We start from the raw sequence: 21,117 nt of genomic DNA on the forward strand, positions 1-21,117 counted from the left end.
AAATCACCAGATTGTTGGGCAGGATTTAGGAGTTAGCATGAAGAATCCTCTTCCTGTCTATCTCAGCTCTTCCCACCAGATTCTATACAGAAATAAGAAATTGGAGGAAGTAAGGTATGGGAACAGAATTAAGAACTTTGAGTCTATAGACCAGACAACTTTTGTATCATCATGTTAGTTTCAACCTGCCAGATGCAGTCTTCACTGTCATAAGTAGAACATGCCTGCAGCAGATGGAATATAAAACTTATTTAGGAAGCCAAATTCCTCTTTATGAAGTGAGACATAGATCTTATTATAGGGACAAAAAAGAGACTCAGTCCCCCAGCAGTCTGATTTGCCATATACCCAACTGGTTTAAAATCAGGCCTGTGAGCCCTGATGTCACCACTTCCGTCTTCCCACCACTGCATTAACAGAACAATGGAGACTTGGGCCATATTTTTTACAGCAAAGGGATAAGTTATAAGGGCTAGAAGCTAACACAAACTTCCATGTAAGATTCACACTTATTCACTTTTACAATAGTAAAAGTGTTTGACTCTCTCATTATGTACTAGGAGAAATTTCTTCACTGAGACTGCTTCAATGTTAAGCATCGGAACAGGCTACCCAGGGAGCGTTTGAGTCCCCATCCCTGGAGGTATTTAAAGGACACGTAGATGTGGTGCTTAGGGACATGGTTTAATAGTGGGTTTGGCAATGTAAGGTTTACAGTTGGACTTGATCTTAAAGATCCTTTCCAACCTAAATGATTCTATGATTCTGAACAAGGGGTATCAGCTTTGCTCAAAGGATGATGCTCAAAATTGACCATCAACGTAATAGCATAGAAGCTCTAACATACAGCCTAGGCTCTCAAAAGCATTTCTGCTGGCTCATTTATATGCAGATGCTTTGTGTCTGAAGGTTCTGAAGAGAATATGTGCTTTAGGCACTAGCCTCTCAGTTTTGCTAACTTAAGGAAATGTTTCCCACGTTAGGCTTTGCTCCTTTTGAGGAGAGTAAGCTTCCTTCTAGATGAACAAACTACCATGAGCTGCAAAGTTGTCTTCAATCAGTAGAAAAGGGAGAAAGATCCAAGCTCTAAATTAAGAACATCTATACAGAAATCAACCAAAATAACACCAGAGAAACTGTATGTTGAAATTCTGTTACAGATATGCTAAAACCACTCACCATTGTTCCTCTCTCTTCACCTCTGCTTCCCCAAATCATAAGCAAAATAACTTATTATCAAGAACATGGAACTTGAGATACAATTTAACCACTGTTTATACATTTTTATAACTTTCTTACTTTATTCCATGAACATGGGCCATGTTATTTGGAAATATAGTTGGACATTGTCTGAGTTCAAATGCTAAATATGGGGGGTTTTTTTCTCCTCTCTTGATTCTAAAAAACCTGAACTTTGTTTTTTGTTGTTGTTTGTTTTTGGTTTTTTGATTTACAGCCTCCTCTACCAAGACAACTTATGTCAGTTACAGCAATCAGGCAAACTGAGCAGGGATGAAATTCACTGGAAGACCTGCAGGATGGAATCTTGCAAACATAGACTTTACCACCACCAGAATTCAGTCATGGAAATACCAGTAGACTACATTCAAATCAATAGTCAGTCTCCCAAAGGACAAGGATTAAACAAGAGGCAAAAGGCAAAAAGAGACAGGGGAAGGAAAAGTCCAGTTTTATAACATAGAGACAGAGTGTCAAGCTTCTGAACTGTTCATTCACAAAAAGAAGCAAATCACAAAAGGAAAACAAATGTTAGCTTGTGAAAAAAAATGCTGTTGAAATAAATCATGTCTGATGTTATATTTGTAAGTACTTTTTTGTGATTGTGACAATTTCCTTTCCTGTCCTACATTGTTCAACTCGTAAAAGAAGATGAATTTGTTTCTTGTGATGGCTGACTGAATTAAGTCCTGGGTTATGCTAAAATAAATGCAATGGTCAACGCATGCTGATTTTTATACAAAATAATTTATTTCTAATAATAAAGGAATGTTTTGCAAATGTTGAGACTTGTTTTGTTGCAGTTTTAAGGGAAGAAATCCTTACAGTCTTGTCTATTGTTTGTTTAGAATGTGCAGTAAAGGTGAGTGTACAAATAAAATAATACTCATGGCATCAGAGGAATGCAGTGTAAACTCTAAGCATGTGTGTGTGTGTGCGCACATGCGTGTGTGTATGTATATGCATGTCTGCATGCATGTGCGTGTGTGCGTACTCTGCAGTGTGTGAATTTATTTGTTCAAAACTTTGTAACTATATTTTCTAATGGAAGGATTTTTTCTCCCTTCTCACCCTCAAAGTAAGTGCATTTTATATGTTTGTAAAGTGAAGGAGTCCTGACAGTAATTATTTTGTATGATTGTATTATATTTTGGAACCTCCACTAATAATTTTGATCCTTTCATTTCTGGAACTTACAGTTTGTAAGACTTTATGACAGCTAGACTGGATTAAGCTGAAAGTCTATTCAGCCTAGTATCCTGTCTCTGACAGGGGAATGTAGCAGATGCTTATCTCAATAAAGGTGACTTTGAAATAACAGGAAAGAAATCAATGGCAAATTTGCAAAGCAGTAACCTAGTGGATATATGTACTATTGCCTTATAAACACTTAAAAATCAAAGAAATAAGTGTCCATCTACATTCTTCACATCTTGTAACTCCCATGTCAAATGGTTGTGTGTGCATAGGAAATGATTATGCAAAGAGAAAGAGAAATTTGTATAGATATCCATCATGTTAAAAAAAACCTCCAAAGACGTTAAAAAAAGCAAAACAAAACAAAACAGCTAGGGATTTTCCATTTTGTTACTATAACTGTGATGTTTTTTAAGACTTTTTCACTCCGTACAATATTTACCATTCATCAAGTAAATGGGTCTTCACAATCCGTTGATTATTAAATGTTATTTCTCCTGAATTAGCCTGGATGGCTCCTTGTGCTTTTTTCTTCAAAGGAGCTGTATTTTTTCTAATATATTTTAAAGAAGCTTTGGTGTGTCCTAAATTACATGAATGAAAGTTGACATATCTGAAACTGAATCTCTTTCTGTTACAATGTTTAAACTCCGGCATAGTCGGAAAACTGTGTGACAGTGAATTTCCTTTTTCAAAATATTTGACAATATTTCAAAAAATATTGACAACATAGTTTGTTTTCCCCAGCATTTAAATGCCTGAATTATTAACCAATGATTGCTGTGGTATATTGTGGTATTGTGTGTTTGGTGTGTGTGTGGATATATTGCGTGAAAACTCCTTTTTCAACTATGCCACAAGCACATCAATACCAAACCTATATAGTAACATATGCTTAATTTTAAACATATGAGTGATGCAGCTAATGCAATGAGACATGCAAAAATTTTTTTTCACAAAAATAGTTTTCTGTTTTGTTAGTGAATATCTCATAAAATTGAAGGAGGTTTTGGTGAAAATGAATTGATTAGATCATTGTTTTAGCATGACAGACTCCCATGTCCATGATGGATTTCCTAAGAGAAAGAGACAATCTGTTTCATCTGAAAAGCAATGTTTGGCATTTTTTCTTTTCAAGAAACCTTTGAAAAGCTTAGTTTTCAATTTATAACAAAAAAAGTTTCAAATATTTTTTCTGTAATATCTATACATATAACATAAGCATAACAATATGCATTTGAAAAAGCAGTACAAAAGAATTGCCTTTAAAACATTTTCCATATACACATAAGCATAATTTACATACACATAAAAATTAGTATATGGTATATAATTATATTTCAGTTTCACAGTAGTCCAAAGAAAATGTTATTCTGAACAGATTTACCAAAACCAGTGTAGTCTTTTTCTGGTTGAACAGTAGGGTAAAAATGAAATGTAAATTATTCTATGCATTTTGGATGTCATTCTGTGAAACATGGAGTGCATTAAGCCTATGAGTCTCACTGGTATTAATGTAACTCATCAGATAAATGAGCACACAGTATGAGTTGCAGAATGAATGGGGCATTGTCAAAATACAATGGAACAGCACTGGTCTACAGGTTTCACTTCTATAGAGTAGCTATGTGCTGTTTATGCATTTGCATAGAAAGGTGCATATCTATCTCCTGTAACTGTGATTAAAAGCACATTCTTCTCTTGTATCCCTATAGATCTATGGAAGAATAATGCATTTTATTTCTGAATAAACTGTTGACTTTTTTCTCTTCAGCTTAGGAGATTTTTTCCTCTACAGACAGTAGCAGTTCCAAATATTTTTTTCTAGCAACCTGATTTGTGATTTCTGCTTCCAAGACTATTTTCAGGTGATTTAAGTCCCATTTCTGCAATAGATTGTGCATCAGCTCTGCAAGTGCTAACTTCTAGGTTAGGTGACCTAAATTTTGTGATCCCATCTGTACCCTACGTGAGAGATTATTGATTAAGAGACTGCAGTCTACAGCCAAGACTGTTTTTTCAGCATTGCCATTGAACACAAACAGTTCATATAAAGGAATTAAATATTTTTCAATGATGGATTCTAATTAGGTTAAAAGTGGTCTTTTTTTCAGTTTACTGGGGCTTTGTCACCAGTTCAGCTATTAAAATAAAAAGCAACCTTTTAAAAAAAGGAATTACTATAAAGAACCAGAGAATTTTATAATATAAAGGAAAGAAAAATTGCTATGATTTTGCAACATGAGTACAATAAGGATGAACTTTAGAAAAATTGCTTCCACTGTTATTTACTTTTTGTATTACAAGGTCCATTCTTATGAGAAGATTGGGACAATTCACTCAGCAATAAGAAGAGAAAACCCTGCAGAGTCTGTTGTTACTGTGCCTTTGACTACCCATACAGCTGCTAAATTTTTCTTCTTTTTTCTATGAAACAGACCTCACAATTTTTCTATATACAAAACTTACCATTTGGGGTTTTTTTAGCTGTTATTTTTTTAACAGCCTCCATTACTATCTTGTTCTGTTCTTTATATTGTAACACTGACATTCATGAAGCTACAGTTAAACCATTATCAACATTTCCATTATGAATTATGTTAACTAACACACACAATGATTCTGCAGGTTGAAACTTAGCATGTGTTGTCTTAGTGTGTATGCAAAAGAATGTAAATGGAAAAACAGAATTATTTAGGTAAGTTAAAATGAAAAGCTTACACACAAAATAAAGTCCTGAGGCAGACGTATTTAGAACATGGTAACAGTTGAAAAACTGAAGTTTGATCAATTTGGATTATAAACCAGCATGTTCTATTTATGTACAATACAATTAGAAAAATCCTAGGAAAGAATTATGGGAAGGAACCATACAAAAATATAAATGTTCAGTATCCATTTTCACATACCTTTCCACTTGTTTCCCTTCAAAGTATATTTTGGAGGGCTTATGATAGTCCCTAGAGTAAAAACTGTTAAAGGTAGTGAAGGTCTTGCTTTTAATATAACAGATTTGAGATCAGGGGATAGGTCTTTTCTCTGAGGTAACAAGCAATAAGACAAGAGGAAATGGCTTCAAGTTGCACCAGGGGAGGTTTTTGGCTGTAAAGAAAAATATCTTCGCTGAAAGGGTGGTCAAGCATTGGAACAGGCTGCCCAGGGACGTGGTGGAATCACTATCCCTCAAAATGTTCTAAAAAAAATGCATAGATGCAGTGCTCAGGGATATGGTTTAGTGGTGGGCTTGGCAGTCCTGGGTTAACGGTTACGCTTGATGATCTTAAAGGTCTTTTCCAGCCTAAATGATTCTATGATTCAATGACTTATCATTAAATTAAACCATAAATTTTTAAAAATATTAGCTTGGAATAAATGGCTGTCACTGAAAGCTACATTACTTATATATTAATTTTTAACTATCTTTCAATTGATAATTATAATCTTTAAAATGTGTTATGCATAAAATTAACTCTGGTGTATAAATCACAGGTTTATAAAAAATATCTGTGCAGATTAGGTTTTATGAATTAAATGGTTTTAGGGGACTGCTAAGCTAGATCTTCTGTTGGCCTGACTTTGAGATACAGGGCACTCTCATCTGCTTATCGCTGGTATCTGAAAGTAAGCAGCAACTAGAGCTATAGAGGATCATTTTAACCTGATCTAAAACTTTGATTGCTGAGGGGAAAAGAACAAAATAGTAAAATTATTAGAGGAATATAGAGTGTGCATATGTGTGTGTGTGTGTGTGTGTATATATATATATATCTATAAAAATATAGAGAAAGATAGATAACTCTCTTTAGTATTGATGTAAGTTAAACCCCTCAGTACCTAAAAGGATCTAGATCTTGCGGCTTTCCATTTATAAACAAGGCATGGGTGAAGGTCTTAAACTGACCTGCAACCCAGGTTCTGCAAACTTTCATTGCCTCACTTCACAAATGTGAGCAATTAATTGCAGAAAAAATAAAATGCATACAAATCAAAGCCTGGGTTGTTGCCTCTAGCCTGGAGAGACATGACAAGGTTAGAACCCCTGTCAATGGCACTGTCTTCTAATACAGAAGCTATCCCAACATATAAATCTAGTGCATACTGGTTTTAGTATACTTTGGCAAGATTTACTCTTTACTACCAACCATACACTTCCACAGACCCTAAAGATATCCTGTATGCTAAAGATTTGATTCAAAGCCAAGACACCTAGAACCACCCAGAGGGACTGTTTGGTTCTACTTATATCTAGTCCAGACCGTAACCTGGAACCATCCAATGACTTGTAAATCAGATAGGCAATACACAATGTCAAAATACATTCCAAATTAATTTTTATCCAGAAGAAACTACTGTTGTTATGAATGAGGTTGCAGTGGCAAGACCAAAAGATGTATGCCAAATGAACAGTGGCTGAAATACTATACTAATGAAAGCCTGCACAGTGTGGCTTACGAATGTTAGTGAGATGGCACCTGAAAATGTAACTATCCAAGATTTGTTAAACAAGGAGTTTGTCTCAAGTATTTTCAGTCTACTCAGATTTCACAGTATTTCAGTAGCTGTGATCCTTAAGTTCAATAACTAAACTTTTGCGTAGGTACAGTAAATTTGTTTTATCATCTAAAATTATAAAAAGTCTTTATTATACAAATTTAGGGTTTAGTTCTGATCGTGGAGAAACAGACTACAGTTTTAAAATTGCTATTCCTGGTCGTTAATGCGTAAGTATGCTGAAGTAACTCCATTAGGATGCAGAACTGTTTTACTGAGATCAAGAACAAGTCCTTAATGTTGTTTTGTGACTGCAGGATAGATACAATGAGATCTAAATGGCTCTATGTATCAGGTCAATGAACCAGAAATTAAACAGATTTTATAAACAATACTTTAACTGTTCTATAGAAAGAGTAATGAGCCACTTTATCAAAAATCCCCTTTTCAAGAAATGCCTAAATAGCAATTTCCACAGCAGCATATTTAACTAATAGTATTAGCTCTCTTACAATGCATAGATAATTTTTATTACTAACCAAGATAAAAAAAGAAGGGAAGCATTCCTAACACATCCAGTTTGTAAATGTATTGTGTTGGAATACATCTCACTCATTTATGCATTGACTTAAAGGCAGAATGTGAAAGCAGAGGACATAGCATGGTGGATGGATAAAAAGAAAGTGTCCCTTTTGCAGCGTTCTTTTTTAATGCTTTGGTTTGAAAATGTACATGAATGATCCAGCACATTTCACCATGACATCATCCATAAAATAAAATGATAGCTTATCTCTACACTTTCAAATACATTATATGTCACTTGGTATAATTAAGAAGTTACATATGGATCTACATATATTGGTTAATTTTAAAGAGTAAAATTCAATGACAGAAGAGGTAAGCATTACTTCTCCCAGTTTCAGTGGTATCTACCCTAAGGGCACCTTTAGCACTTGTGGTACTGCAATTGTTTGCATCTCAAAAACATAACTTCATATTTTACAGGCATGTTTCATTTGCTGTGGATAATTACCTCCTGCAATCTAATTGTGAAATGCTCTTTTTCTAAGCAAGAAGTCATTTCTTTCTGACTCTGACCTGAAATTTCAGTAGCTAATAGGAGAGCAAAGTATGTATGTCACTAATCATTATTATGTTTCCTGGGAAAGTAGATGATTGTGATTAATAGGATAAAGGAGACAAGAAGGAACAAGTCTTATCTGTGGACTGCATCCTATACTTCTGAATATATATAAATTACACTGTCTCCTCTTAGCTTCTTACTTGCCTCAAATTTAATAGTAAGATCATGAGAACTGCAAAATACATTTGGTGGAAATAATCTGTTGCATTCATGCAATGAAAACAATCTGGCTGATGTGAAAGACATATTGATCTGGAAACATTTTGGTTATGATAACTTAAAGGAAATTGGAAACCTTAATAATGAGTCTATTAGAATTTTTTATCAGGAAATGAACTACCAATTAGGAGTGTGTTGGAATTGTTTCATTGAAAGTCTAATGAAGATTTTCAAAGTTTGTCTGTATAAGGTCACTGTAGAATGCTTTGTACATTTTATGAATGTTGATAATTCTGTATGTTCTTCCATCACATTGAAAAACTAATGTAGAGCAAGATTTTTTTTCATTTGGCAGTACAGTATGAGAGCAGGTGGTTAGCTCCCAGGAACTTACTATTTTCAATGGTACAGCAGCAGGGAAAAGAGAAAACATCAGTGTCCCCCAGACCCCAAACAGTGTTAGAAGTATAGTAAGATGCACGATATCATGAACAGCATACAAAGCTTTTGTTTGTATTACATGAATGACTTGTTTCTTGGTAGAAGTGGAGCAATATGTCATGCAAAGGAGTATGGGCATGAAAGCAAAAAAAAAGAGCAGTGACAGAACCACAGTACCTAAAGCCCTATTGGAAGCAGCACAAAATATTAGTTCCACTGTTTTGAAGAACTATGTCAGCTCCAAAGAGTCCATGCTGAACTCTGTCAAAGGCACATGCCATGCCCAGAGTGTGTGTTAATTTTAAGCATTCCACAGAACTGTAGTGAGAAAACATGACATTGATGGGACCTAATGTTGGATGAAGTAGCAAATAAGAAGGCTCATTTTTCCTTGAAATTCAAGAGAATATTTTGATGGTGTATAAGCAACATGTGCAATATCTGCAAAGACCTGCAAAATATAACATTTTATTCACAAAGTGTAGGCTGGGATCAAAGATTGCATTGTATCTTTTAATACAGCACCTGCCTTTCTGCAAATGAATTAGTTCATTCTGTTTTCTCAATGACTAATTCAGTGCTGGGATTTCAGAAAATTTCTGGAGCCTTCGTGGTCAATCATATCTTAGTCTGAAAGGGTACTGGAATTTTTTTCCAAAATAAAGGAAAAGTTTCCCTGTAAAATTGAAATTTTCTCACTTAAAATTGTTATTTTGGGGGACATGCTATATTTAACAAGAATAACTTTAAATTTCCAGCTCACCAGTCTATTAAATGTATTCAACTGAGTATGTCTGATAGCTTTAATCTGTTACAAAGTGTTGGCTTTTCTCTTCATTGGTGAGATGTAGAAGAAACACACTCCTAGAAAAACACAGAATGGCCAACACAAGCATCACAGTTTCTTGTTCCACAGTGTCATCTAATACTACAACACTGCAAGTGCACTAACTTAATCCTGATCCCAAAGGAACCAAAACATAAGTTGCATTGCCAGTATCAGTTCCTGTTTCATGGAAATGTGCCTTGGAGGCTCTTTGGGCAAGTGATAAGCCAAAGTTCATTATTGTTTTGCAATATTCTTCTGAAAGATTGATGTAATTAAGAATTGCTATATGCAATGCTAGTTTCAAAGCCTTTTTGATTTCTTTTTACCAGATATGGCATATAGTCCTGTTTCTGGAAGCCTGCTCCCCAAATTAGCTGCAGTGTCTTTACTGGCTTTGTGATCACTGACTGTCAATATTAAATAAGTATGAACTTTCAGAAAATGAACTTTTTTTTTTTTTTTTGCATTTACAGATGTTATTTTTTCCCAGTCTTGCTAGAGTGTTGATGCACTTTCCAATAGATACATTTTGATTTATGTATGACTGATCACCTTCTTTCTTCAATACAACTTCTAGTATTTCTCTTGGTCTCCATTTAGAGCTTTTTATCCAAGTACTAGTTTCGGTATCATGGAAGAAAACATAACAATGGAGTAAATCCATGGCAACAACAGTCAAATATGAGGAATAACAGGGTGAAAAGTGCTTAAAGAAGGTAAAACAACTCCAGAAAACATTCTTGGCTAGAGAGATGACTGATTGCTTTCATCTGAGGAACAGAAGGATCATATCTCAAGAGTTTCCACAGGCTGCTGCTGGAAGTCTTGACTCAGTGGCTTACTGTTACGGTAGAAAATCTCAACAACTAGATTAACCTTTGAATGTTACCCATATTCTTTCTCCCCCTACCCCTTTTTTTAAACAGAATTTTAATAAAATCTGAAAAAGATAAAGAAAGAGAGGGTGCACGGGTGAAAATGAATGTTGGAGATGCATATGATACTTTGAGCTAACAAACTTTTGGGAACTTACCTGCTACAAGAATATTAAAACTTCATTGGAGATACACCTATCCATACTTCTTTTTATGTATTTCTTTACATGTCTCGCATACTGCGGACTGTAAAGAGTAAACCTCATTATTGCTTGCCTGCTGTGATTAACTCAGATGTGCAGTTCTTACGTGTGCATAATTTAGAGAGGATAACCAGTTGTGAATATAACTGTATCCATATGTTCTGCCCTGGATCCCCATAGTTTTTACATCATATGTGACAGACATTTCTAGAAACAATATGATGTTTATTTCTTCAGTTCTACAGTTCATACACTTACCTGAAAATTCAAAGCAAGTAGCAGTCATTTTGATATACAGAGTTTATAATTTCTTGTAAGAGTCTTCATTTTTTGCAATCATCTCCAGTGTGACACTGAACAAGGAATGACATAAAGATTAGTTTTATATGAAATTCTGGGTATTTTTCACTGAATAACAGCTATGAAGTGAACAATTTGCAGATAAAATAACAAAAATGTGATTATTTCAAATGCCAGACTGATGGTACTTTATAAATTATTGCTTAAATCATCGAAAGTTTAGGAAAGTTGCCTTGAAAATGTGTTCTAGAGAGAGTTTAAAATGACAGATTCAGAACCTGTTTCTTCTCTTAAGATAAATGAACTGTTACTTCAAGAAACAGAACACAGAAACCAGAACGAAATAAACAACAGCACTGGTAACAACATAAATATTACAGGTGAAAGAAAGGAACCATTTGTTTTCTTAGAAAGTCTGATTAATTTAGTGCATTTTATAGTTACATATATTGCTTTGCCAAGAAAACAGAAATGAGACAGTAGAGGTAATATGACCACCTTTTTTTGCAAAAATAATCACACCATGCTTTCTGGTTGTTCTGCTTACAGAGCAGTGCTATACATACCTATACTATGACTTCCTCCAAGGGTTTTTTATTGAAAGAACCACGTTCATAATCCCCTTGTAATAAGCCTCCTTAAAACACGTCACAATTTGCTTTCAAGAACAAAGAGGACCAGCCGTTCATAGGCAGAGGGCCTCTTTTTAATGAATCCTGTGTATCCATTTGAGGAAAGTAATACTGTCCTAGGGAGGTGCTTGCACATTTTCCACTGCCAGATCCTACACTACACCTCTTAGTGCCAAGGCACCTGACACAGCTCCTGACCTATATTTGATAAGGCTGCTCTTGAAAACCAGGATTTCCCTAAGAGGCACTAATGACAGCAGAATGGTTTTTGTGGTAGGAAAACATCACTGGAATTATTTCCCACCTGGGTGAATTTCCTGTAGATGTGAAGACAAGGATCAAAACAAGACCTTTTCTGGAGAGCAGAAGTGTAATGTCAGCTTTCCTGCCTGGTACAGTAGAGTTCAGCTGCCAGGGCCAAAGGCTTGGTGTGCTACTGATGCAAATGAGATTCACAGCTCTCAGGTGTGGGGAAGCAACACAACTCATCCAAGAAATATTTGCACAATGTGGGACTTGCAACACATCCTGACCCAGGATGTAGATGTTACTGTTTATCCAGTAAAGTGGCAGTAACAGGTAGATCGTGCGTTATGTATCTTTCAGTTAGACTGCAAAACTTCCAATACTTAAAGCCCCTCCAACTGCATGGGGGAATTTATGAAATTAATTTTACAATAAATGAGATTATAGTTGCTTGGAGAGGCTGAATGAAGAGACTGCTATCAGGTCATTTTTCAAGAATCTACAATGTCTTTACTCATATTTGTTTTCCACTGAAAGCAGAATTTGATACCAATCAGCTATGTAATAACACAGCTAGGATTACAAATTTTACATCGCCTTTTGAGTAAATTGAGTCAGACTCTCTTAGAAAGAAAGATGGAAAGACAAAAAAGGAGGCTGACTGACATACCAGGTATCCCTGTTTTCTATTCAGATATTACATGCAAATAGCAATGTGCTGACAGGTAGAGATTGAAGTATTCAGTCAGCCAGATCTTTGCTGAGGAATTAAATGAGTCTGCAGAGGTACTATTCCTGCACCACAAAAAGGTGGGAAACCTCCAGCATTAAGATAAAACAAATTATCCAATATTCTGTGAAAATAAATAATTAGAAAATCCTGCAAAGATTTGCTGGCTATAGGCATTTTGTATGTGATAATTTCCATATTTTAGTTAAAATACTGCTGAACTTGATGAATATTTTAATCACAACAAAAGAACCACTTTTTTTTTTTTTTTTCTACTATACTTCCAGTCCTTATTTACAAACTTCCAGCTAGTGACAGGACTGACTGACAGTAACAGAAAACCAGAACATGGGCAGAAGTGGATCCATGTGGAGCTGGCAAACTTCGGGCAGATACTTTGTACGTAAGGATCAAGTTAAATCAGCATGTGCAAGTGAGTCCTTAGAGACCTACAACAAAAGATGAGTTTAGGAGCATCAGAAGCTGGTGCTTGCTTTCTGTATGAGACCCTCCACCAGCATTTCAAAATATCAGGTTCAGGCAACAAGTCTCCATCTACATGCTCAGAAGCTGGCCAAAGATCATAAATCTGTATGTTCTGTCCTACAAAATACAGTCTATGAGGAGAAGTTTAAGAGGTACATCAAATGCAGCAAGCACTGTTCATACCATTTAAATGCAATGTCATTTATCTTTTTGACTGAGGTGCTCATGGATGGAATACTGTAACAGGATGATATATTCTAATTATTACATCTAAATATTTGCAAGCTGTGTAAGAACATGAATCTGTATTTCATCAGCAGTATCTGAAGAAGGTACTTGGGCTCACAGAAAGTATATCTAGAGGCTCATAGCTAGTGAGTCATCCTTGAAGATAATGGTAGCAGTATTGAGACACTTAGATCATTTGTCATTATTCATCATGTCTGTAATGCGTCAATTCTGAGTCACTTTTTTGAGGATACTCTGGCATTTTAGCTGTTTTTGGAAACATTCTTCCATTCTACAAACTACTGGTTAAACCATTAGCCTGCAACTGAGACACACCCAGTTTGAAAAACTCCCGGTGTAAATCACAGAAAACAGGAAAGATTTGATTGGCATATATCAGCTCCATTCTGTAACAGTGCTATCCACTTAGCTTGCCTGTGATTAGAAATGATGAGAGAACCCAGGACTAAAGAATTTCTCAAATGCAATACTATAATGTTGGTCTAGAGTTGAACATAATTTTCTTTATTTGGAAACCCTTGAAACATGCTGGCTGGAAGTCCCCAGTGGAAAGAAAACCTAAAAATGTCAAAAGCTGCCATAGGACACAACTGGCATTCCCTCACACATCACATACTCAAACAAATTGTTGGTACCTTATACCAGCCAAATCATTTTGTTGTGTGGTTTCTCTTTAATCTCTCCCAGACAGAAGTAGCAGGTTACTTGTACAGTTAAAATGATAAGTCTTGCAGCCTGGTAATTTTTTGACAGTAATGTGTAGGTGAAACTGTGGGAGTGATTTGGCTAGCAGGCGTCTTGTTTCAGTAATTCCTTGTCAGTATTAATGACATGGCTCTGAGTGGCTACACAGTTTCAACAAAGTCATGTTATGGGCAAAACGAGCTTGGTTCTATTTCTTCCTTTCATAGGACTCTTCTGCATTAGCAGCATCTCTGTGGATGGTGATCTTAGGGGTATAGCAGCTTACTGTGAAATCATCATTTCCTACTGACTAGACATCAAATTTAGACACTTATGTTAGGAGTTTTCTTAAATAGAAACATAACATTGAAGTGCAAATTACAGGCATTGGACACTCCAGTATATGAACTGGATCCCTCTGAATAGGAATCATATTTTTCTTTGTAGCAGCATTTCAATCTCTAAACACACAATTATTCTTAATGTCACTTTAACTAGCAAGACCAAAAAGAACTACACTGGCCTTTTCAAGATATTAATATTTTATTTATATTCCATTAGCAGAATTTAATTAAATTGTGGTGCTATTTCTACACACTTAACGTATCCTGAACAGTTTTTGCAGTGAACAGATTCCTTGATGAGTTTATGACCTTTGCTTGATAACTTTCTTTCAATAGATCTACGTGATAGCATCCTGTACTATAATGCTATAGGTTCTACCTTTGTTAAACTTTCATCACTACAGTAGTACTGCCATGTTTAGTTGTAGAAGTGCATGGGGGTGGCGGTGGGGGCGGGAAGAGAGAAGCAGTCTGTCTTAAGTTCAATGGATAACAAGCAGGTAAAAAAAAAAGTGAAAAGAAAGAATTACAACAGCAGATATTCAGTAAACAATAAAAAGGAAATACTGACCTTAGAAGACGTATATGCATGTAATCTATTATGCTTTCTTCCTATGTATATAATGTCCAATAACTGTTGCATCTCTTTGAAAAAGAGGATGTGAAGATGGTATCTCTCAAAAAGAATCCAGTATAATGCAGGTATTTGCAAGATATTTATTATGTTATTAAGTTCAATAGATAATAATTTAGGGACTATACTCTGTGTCTGTGTGTTTCTGGCTGCCTGCCTGCCTACCTGTTTGTTTAGAACTACCCAAACTTGTCAAGCAGGGTGATCTATCTGCAGCAGGCATTTTTTAATTGACCTTGTCATAGTAGCCTGTACTTTGATCATGTAAACCAATATCTTTAAAGCATGCATCTCAGTTCTGTAGGTGTACTCAATACGGTCAAAGTCTAATAGATACGAAGCTTAGCGATTGAAGGCTTTTCATCCTTCCTTAGCTCATTTCTTCTTCAGAGCTGCAGTTCCCCCAGGGAGTCATATAATGTAATTGTTTTTTGAATGGCTTTGGTGATTTTGCTTTAATGATAAAGCCTGCTAGGCTGCTCCATGCACTTCTAATCTTTGCCATGAAAAAGTTCTTCTTGGCATCTGCTTAGGGTTTGCTTTTTTTTTGGTTTCCTGTTTTTTCTAGAAGGTTAAAAAAAATCAAAATTTTTATTTCTACGTATATGGCACTTCATATGTATTATGTGGTTCAGCATCATACTTCAAGCTGATGAGCTAATGCCCATAGTTTAGTACAGAAGCCAATCACAGACTGGTCAGGGCTGGAAGGGACCTCTTGAGATCATCTAGTCCAACCCCCTGCTAAAACAGGTTCACCTACAGCAGGTTGCACAGGGTCACATACAGGCAGGTTTTGAATATCTCCAGAGAAGGAGACTCCACAGCCTCTCTGGCAGCCTGTCCAGGTGCTCTGTCACCCTCAAGGTAAAGAAGTTTTTCCTCACATTCAGAAGGAAATTCTTGTGTGGCAGTTTGTGCCAGTTGCCCCTTGTCCTGTCACTGGCCAGCACTGAAAAGAGCCTGGCCCCATCCTCCTGACACTCAACGCTAAGATATTTGTAGGCATTGACAAGATCCCCCCTCAGCCGTCTCTTCCCCAGGCTACACAGGCCCAGCTCCCTCAGCCTTCCCTCACAGGGGAGATGCTCCAGTCCCCTCATCATCCCTGTAGCCTCCGCTGGGCCCTCTCCAGTAGTTCCCTGTCTCCCTTGAACTGGGGAGCCCAGCACTGGACACAGCACTCCAGATGTGGCCCCACCAGGGCAGAGCAGAGGGGCAGGATCACCTCCCTCGACCTGCTGGCCACAATCCTCCTAATGCCCCCAGGATCCCACTGGCCTTCTTGGCCACAAGGGCACACTGCTGGCCCATGGGCAACTGGCCGCCCACCAGCACTCCCAGTCCCTTCCCCGCAGAGCTGCCCCCCAGCAGGTCACCCCTGGCCCGTGCTGGTGCTGGGGTTACAGGTGCAGGACCCCACACGGGCCTTTGTTGAACTCCACCAGGTCCCCCTCCACCCAGCTCTCCGGCCTGTCCAGGCCTGGCTGAATGGCAGCGCGGCCTCCTGGGGGATCAGCCGCTCCTCCCGGTTCTGTATCACCAGCAAACTGCTGAGGGTGCCTCTGTCCCCTCATCCAGGGCACCGAGGGTAAGGCTGGGCAGGACTGGACCCAGCACTGACCCCTGGGGAACACCATCTCCAGGCCTCCAGCTGGACTCTGGGCTGCTGATCACAACCTCTGAGCTCTGCCATTCAGCCAGTTCTCAGCCCACCGCACTGCCCACTCATCTAACCCACGCTGCCTGAGCTTACCTAGGAGGATGTTATGGGAGACAGTATGAAAAAGCCTTGCTGAGATCGAGGTAGACAACATCCACTGCTCTCCCCTTGCCTACCCAGCCAGTCATTCCATCATAAAAGGCTGTCAGGTTGGTCAGGTGTTGTACTCAGAGCCCAGCTTAGTCAGCCTCACACAGGGTACCAATTGCTGCAGCACAAACTAGTAGGCCATAACAAGGCTTTTACCATTGGTCAGATTCTACTGTCTGTGCTGTTTCTCCTTCTTCCAGAGGTCGGACAACACTGACCCCCAACCCTCAGGGCTATTTAACTACTTAGTGGGAACGAGCTACAGCTGGACATCATCCATGTCAATCAACCCACTGCTGTGGAGGCAAGGCCACAGCTGTATATCATCAATGCTAATCAACCCACTGCCTTCATTCATCTACAGTCAAGCATGATTTCCCTTTGATGAATCCATGTTGACTACTCCTGATGACCTTTTCCTCCACATGCCTAGAGATGACCTCCAGGATGAGCTGTTTCATCACCTTTCCAGGGATGGAGGTGAGGCTGACTGGCCTGTAGTTTCCCAAGTGGTCCTCCTTCTTGCCCTTTTTGAAGACTGGAGTGACACTGGCTTTCCTTTAGTCCTCAGGCACCTTTCCTGTCATCCATGACCTTTCAAAGATGATGGAGGGTGGCTTGGCAATAACACCTGCCAGAACCCTCAGCACTTGGGGTTGCGTCCCATCGGGGCCCATGGATTTGTGGGTGCCAGGTTTACTTAAATGATCTCTAACCCGATCCTCCTCTGCCAAGGGAAAGTTTTTCTTTCTCCAGACTTTCTCTCTTGCCTCCAGGGTCTGGGATTCCTGAGGTTGGACCTTGGCAATAAAGACTGAAACAAAGGGAGCATTCAGTAACTCCATATTCTCTGTATCTTCATCAACAAGGCACCCACCTCACTCACCAGCAGGACCGTATTTTCCCTAGTCATCCTTTTCCTGCTGATGTACTTGAAGAAGACCTTCCTGTTGTCCTTGACATGCCTCCCCAGATATAATTCCACATGGACCTTAGCATGTTCTGTCAGTGCTCTTATATTCCTCCCAAGTGGCCTGTCCCTTTTTCCATGTTCTGTAAACTTCCTTCTGCTATTTGAGTTTTGCCAGAAGCTCCTTGCTCACCCCTACAGGCCTCCTCCCCCCTTTGCTTGATTTCTTACTCACAGGATGCACTGATAATGAGTTCGGAGGAAGTGATTCTTGAATATTAGCCAGTTCTCTTGGATCCCCTACCTCCCAAAGCCCTAACCCATGGGATTCCTTCAAGGAGGTCCTTGAAGAGGTCAGTTAACTTTCCTGAAGTCTAGTGTTGCAATCCTAATTCTTGCTCTGCTTCCTCCATGAAGGATCCCGAACTCCACCATCTCACGGTCGCTGCAGCCAAGGCTGCCCCCAACCTTCACATCCCCAACCAGTCCTTCTTTCTTTGTTAGCACAATGTCCAGCAGCACACCTCGCCTCACTGGGTCCTCCACCACCTGCTTCAAAAAGTTATCATCAGTGCACTGCAGACACCTTGTGGACCATGTGTACCTAGCTGTTGGGGTCTGCAGCGGGTCTGCAGACAAGTTAGTTGACTTCAAAGACTTAGTCGTGTACTTTTAAGACATCCACAAATTGTCAGGTATGTAAATAGGATGTGAAGAATCGGAACTTAAAACCGCAGCATACGTGCACCTACAAGCAAGAAGAAGACAGAAAACCTATCGGGGTCTGACAGATGTACTGTCTAAGACAGGGGTCCTCAAACTACAACCTGCGGGCCGGATACGGCCCCCCAGGGTCCTCAATCCGGCCCCCCGGTATTTACAGTCCCCCCACCGGCCCCCTGGTTAAAAAGTTTGAGGACCCCTGATCTAAGATCTATAAGCAATATTCTAAACAATAAAGGCCATTTTGCCATTTTGTCTGAACCCAGCCACATAGACAGTGTTTTTCAGTCCGCCTCAACTTGCATCACCACACCTAGCTGTGGTGTTTTTCCAGCTGATATCAGGGATGTTGAAGTCCCCCATGAAAACCAGGGCTGTGATCGTGAGGCTGCCTCCAATTGTCTGTACAAGGCCTCATTGACTTCCTCTTCCTGATCAAGTGGCCTATAGTGAACACTCACAACAGTGTCACCCGTGTTGTCCTGCCCCTTAATCTTCACCCATAAGCTCTTGACACGTTCTGCATCTGTCTTTAGGCAGAACTCGACACATTCCTGTTGCTCCCTCATGTAAGAGCAACTCCACCACCTCTCCTTGCTGGCCTGTCTTTCCTAAAAAGTACACAGCCATCCATGACAGTATGACAGCATTCCAGTCATGCGAGCTATCCCACCATGTCTCTGTACCTGCAATGAGATCATGGCCCTGTGACTGCTCACAGATCTCTAATTCTTCCTGTTTATTCCTCAGGTTGTGTGTGTTGGGTGCAGGCAATTCAGAGAGGTAATTGAACATGCAGGTTTCCCAGGAGAGTTACAAGAGGATCCAACATAGCTACACACACCCTTGAGGTGGTTCACCTTGTTATTCTCATTGGGAGGCAGCTAAGGAGTGTGCGTCATTGCTATGGTTGGCCTGGTTTATTCCCCAGTTGGATGTGATGGTGTAAGCATTGACATTTTTGACACACCTCCACCCACCCCACCCTACCCCCGCTGCCCCCCCCCTCGATGTTATCTGCTAATGTCTGTACATGTCTATCTATACAATATGTAGCTGATAGTAATTGTGGATTATGAATTACTGAGAAATCTTCAACAGATAGGAATGTATTTTTCACAGTATATCTAGCCTCATCATTTATTAACAACTATAAGCACTAAATTCTTCTCACTGTGAAGTTAATCCAAGGTTTTCTGCAAGATACTAGTGTGTCCTGAGAGTTGAGGTCATCCATTTCTCCCTGAAACATCCAGGTTACAAATTTAATCGTGAGACTCTAATTTCCAGATCACTAAATTATCACCATCTAAAAAATAAACCTGGCTGTTACAATAGCTTGCCTGCCACGTCCAGTTGCTGCAGTCATATTTTCTGAGGAACTGGGAAATGAATAGAGAATGAATAGTTGAGAACTGTGACGAGGGTTATGACTTGGGCACAGTGCCTGGTGCTGTAGCAGTGCCACAGAGCTGCTGTTACTTTGAGGTAAATGCACAAAGCAATTTACGTGTTAGTGCTGTACTCAGAGGATCAGACTGAAAATCAAAATCCGCTAAAAACCAGTTTAAACCAGCCTATATCTTGCTTTTAAATAGCCCTGAACTGGACTGAAAGTCCTCATTGAACACAAACTGAAGCTAAACCAGCAGCATTTTTCCAGAATTATAGTTCAGCTGAAAACTTCATGATTCCAAGGGCAGATGTTTTTGGATGCTTTCTCTGTGTGTATATGTATTTCTGTGCACATATGGATTCACCAGGGGCTTGAAGATCAGACTTCCTACATTTCCCACCTGGTCTTCATCCCTTATTCTCTGCTTCAAAGCTGTCTCCCCAGCCTCAGCCTAGGGCTGCAGTTTCTCTCCAGTTCACCAATACTGAACTATAGACATAGGGAAAGGAGTAGAAGGAAACAGGCTGGTGCCCAGTGTCTGCACTGAAGAGGAATTGAAAGCTAGCTAGCATTTGCTCTGTTGAAGAGCTCTTTGCAGTTCTAATTGTAGGACTTTCTGGTAGAACTGTTTTGAAGGAATTTAAAGTTAATGAATCAGCTAATGAGCCATTGATTACCTGAAATGAAAATAAATGGTAGCAAGTTCAGGTATATGTGACTCTGTACAAAAACTGAACTCAAAAACAACCTCAGGTCTATATCTTGGCTTAGTCTGAAGACACTCTGTTGTATTGTGTAATGCACAGTCCCAGGACTAGAAACCCAGGTTTCCAAATAGTGTACTGGATTCACACGACACTGAGCTGATGAGGAACAGAGCACAAACACTTTTTAACTTCAGAACCTAGTCACACAAACCAGGTCTGGTTTCTTTGATTAAAAAAAAAAAAAAAAAAAAAAAAAAAAAAAAAAAAAAAAAAATTAGAAAGAAAAGAATCTATAATATCCTAACTGTTCAACATGGGTCAAATGATCTGGGATGTGGAAATCCAATAGTCTAAACAGTTGAGTCTTGTCCACATAAAGTGTTTGACAATCTTTAGACCTTCAATGAGATATCTTCCAGACAGCATTTTATGGCAGTTTTGAATACTTTTCAAACTAATAGTTAGAAAACATTTATTTATTCTTAAACAGAAGTAGGTGAATCTAGTAATAACTAGATTTATTACACTATAGCAGGAGATAGATCAGGTGTGGGAAAACAACAGTGAGCAGAGTTGGAAAGCAAAGAAGCAATAACATTATATGAGCAATAGGACTGATACTGTTGAATGGAATGACTGAAGAAGTTAATGTGTATTGTTTATCTGTTTCAAGTTCTGTAACTTG

The 21,117-nt window shown here is 38.6% G+C and overlaps 1 protein-coding gene across 3 annotated transcripts in view; it reads left to right on the top strand.

The window, feature by feature from the left end:
* Positions 1 to 4,140, top strand: part of GRM8 (glutamate metabotropic receptor 8) — a 358,440-nt gene extending 354,300 nt beyond the window's left edge. For all 3 annotated transcript variants that reach the window (XM_056341852.1, XM_056341851.1, XM_056341853.1), the window contains one exon: positions 1,457 to 4,140. Coding sequence is in view for 1 of the 3 variants with exons in the window: in XM_056341851.1 (XP_056197826.1) it covers positions 1,457 to 1,506 (50 nt within the window). In the remaining 2 variants the exon portion in view is untranslated. The remainder of the gene's footprint in view (positions 1 to 1,456) is intronic.
* Positions 4,141 to 21,117: the final 16,977 nt, after the last annotated feature.

This window comes from Falco biarmicus, chromosome 5 (assembly GCF_023638135.1).
Source record: "Falco biarmicus isolate bFalBia1 chromosome 5, bFalBia1.pri, whole genome shotgun sequence".
In the NCBI taxonomy this organism is placed as follows: Eukaryota; Metazoa; Chordata; class Aves; order Falconiformes; family Falconidae; genus Falco; species Falco biarmicus.